The sequence below is a fragment of the Penaeus monodon genome, chromosome 34 (assembly GCF_015228065.2).
Source record: "Penaeus monodon isolate SGIC_2016 chromosome 34, NSTDA_Pmon_1, whole genome shotgun sequence".
Lineage (NCBI taxonomy): Eukaryota > Metazoa > Arthropoda > Malacostraca > Decapoda > Penaeidae > Penaeus > Penaeus monodon.
This window is the reverse complement of record NC_051419.1, coordinates 29,126,261-29,127,720: the sequence shown is the minus strand read 5'-3', so window position 1 is coordinate 29,127,720 and position 1,460 is coordinate 29,126,261. Positions and strand designations below refer to the sequence as shown.

General features: G+C 67.1%; 1 protein-coding gene across 1 annotated transcript; it reads right to left on the bottom strand.

Annotated features, from left to right (window-relative positions):
• Positions 1–1,460, bottom strand: LOC119594684 (serine/arginine repetitive matrix protein 5-like; the record flags this gene model as incomplete). Its single annotated transcript, XM_037943740.1, is given in 1 exon segment — positions 1–1,460. A coding segment is annotated over 1 exon segment (1,312 nt), but the record flags the coding sequence as incomplete, so codon positions are not given.

Genomic DNA, 1,460 nt, shown 5'->3' with positions numbered 1-1,460 from the left:
AGTCGGCCTCCAGTTCGCCTTCCTCGGAGGGCGGGTGTTGTCGAGGCGTCGGGCGCCTCAGGGCACCGTCATCATCCCCTTCCTTGGCCCTCCACGATTCGCGCAGGCGCTGGCGGATGGGCGTGCGCTCGGGGAACATCCTCTCCCACACGCCGGCGTCCCCAGGCGAGCGCGGCGGCGACGGGGAGGAGAGCCCTGCGCGGTGACTCTGGTGCCGCAAGCGCCACGAGTCGAACGGGTTCAGGTAGTAGTCCTCGTCGTCCCGCCACGCCTGCCGGACGCGCTCCAGCCGCGAGTCCGGGCGCCCCGAGCCGGTTCCGCGCCGACTGGAGGACGTCTGCGGGCGGCTGCGGCGAGACGACAGCGAGGCCGACCTCGGCCTGCGGCCGCTCGTCCGCTCCTCCCAATCGCGGCGCCGCATGGAGCCCGACGGCCAGCGGTGCCGTTGGGGCGTGGGGCTCACGCGGCGCCTTTCGTCTCGCTCCCTCTGGCTCCTCCTCGAGGACCTGCGTCTCTCGAGGCCGAGGAATGGGGAACGAGGCCGGCCGTCCCTGAAGCTCCTGCTGGACGAGTGTCTCCTCAGCGTGTCCCGCCGAAAGCTCCTGCTGCTCCTGAAGCTGGCGCGGATCGCGTCGTCTTCCAGGTGGTAGCGCCCTTCTCTTCGTCGCCGCCTCCTGCTACCGCTCCGGGTCGAGAGAGAGCGCCTGGGGAAGGGGGATCGTCGGTTGCGTCGGGAGGAGCGTCTGGAGGAGTCGAGTCGTTTAGGGGTGAGGTATGAGTCCGTTCCTGTGTCCTTGGGGCCGTGGTCGTGCGTGTTGCCCTGGTCGTACGTGCTGTCTTGGTCGTGCCTGTGGTCAAGGTCGTACGCGTCGTGGCACGTGCTGCTGGTGGCGCTACAGTCGGAGGGATTCTCCAGCTGGGCCCTTCCCGTCCTCCGCCGCGTCACCCAACGGCGCAGCTTCTCGTAGGTGGAGCTCTTCTTGGTCTTCTTCTTGAGCCTCATCGTCTTGCGGAGGAGCTTCCTGAGCTCCTTCTGCACTGGCTGCGACGACATGAGGCAGCCTTGGTGCCCGTGGCCGACCATGAGCTCTTTGATGACGAGGCTGCGCTGCCTCTGCAGGCTGACGTCGGCGCCGAACAGGAGCTTCCGCAGCTTGAGGTCTCTGCGCTTGAGCCTGTTCTTCTTCTCGTCGTTGGAGTGCGCTTCGGCAGGCGACACGAGCGTCATGTGCGGCGTGTCGAGGGCGCCGGCCGGCACTACGCGGGAGGCGGGTTGTGCGAGTGAGTCCTGAGAAAAGTTGTACAGGTCCATCTGGTCGTAGAGTCGTTGGGGAGTGTGAGAGTCGGGGCGGAAGGGGATCACGTGGGTCGTGACGGGGACAGTGGCGGAAATCTGAGATTCTCCTGAAGAACAGGAGATGGAGGAGGGCGGTGCTGGCAGTCGCGGAGCTCTAACAGAG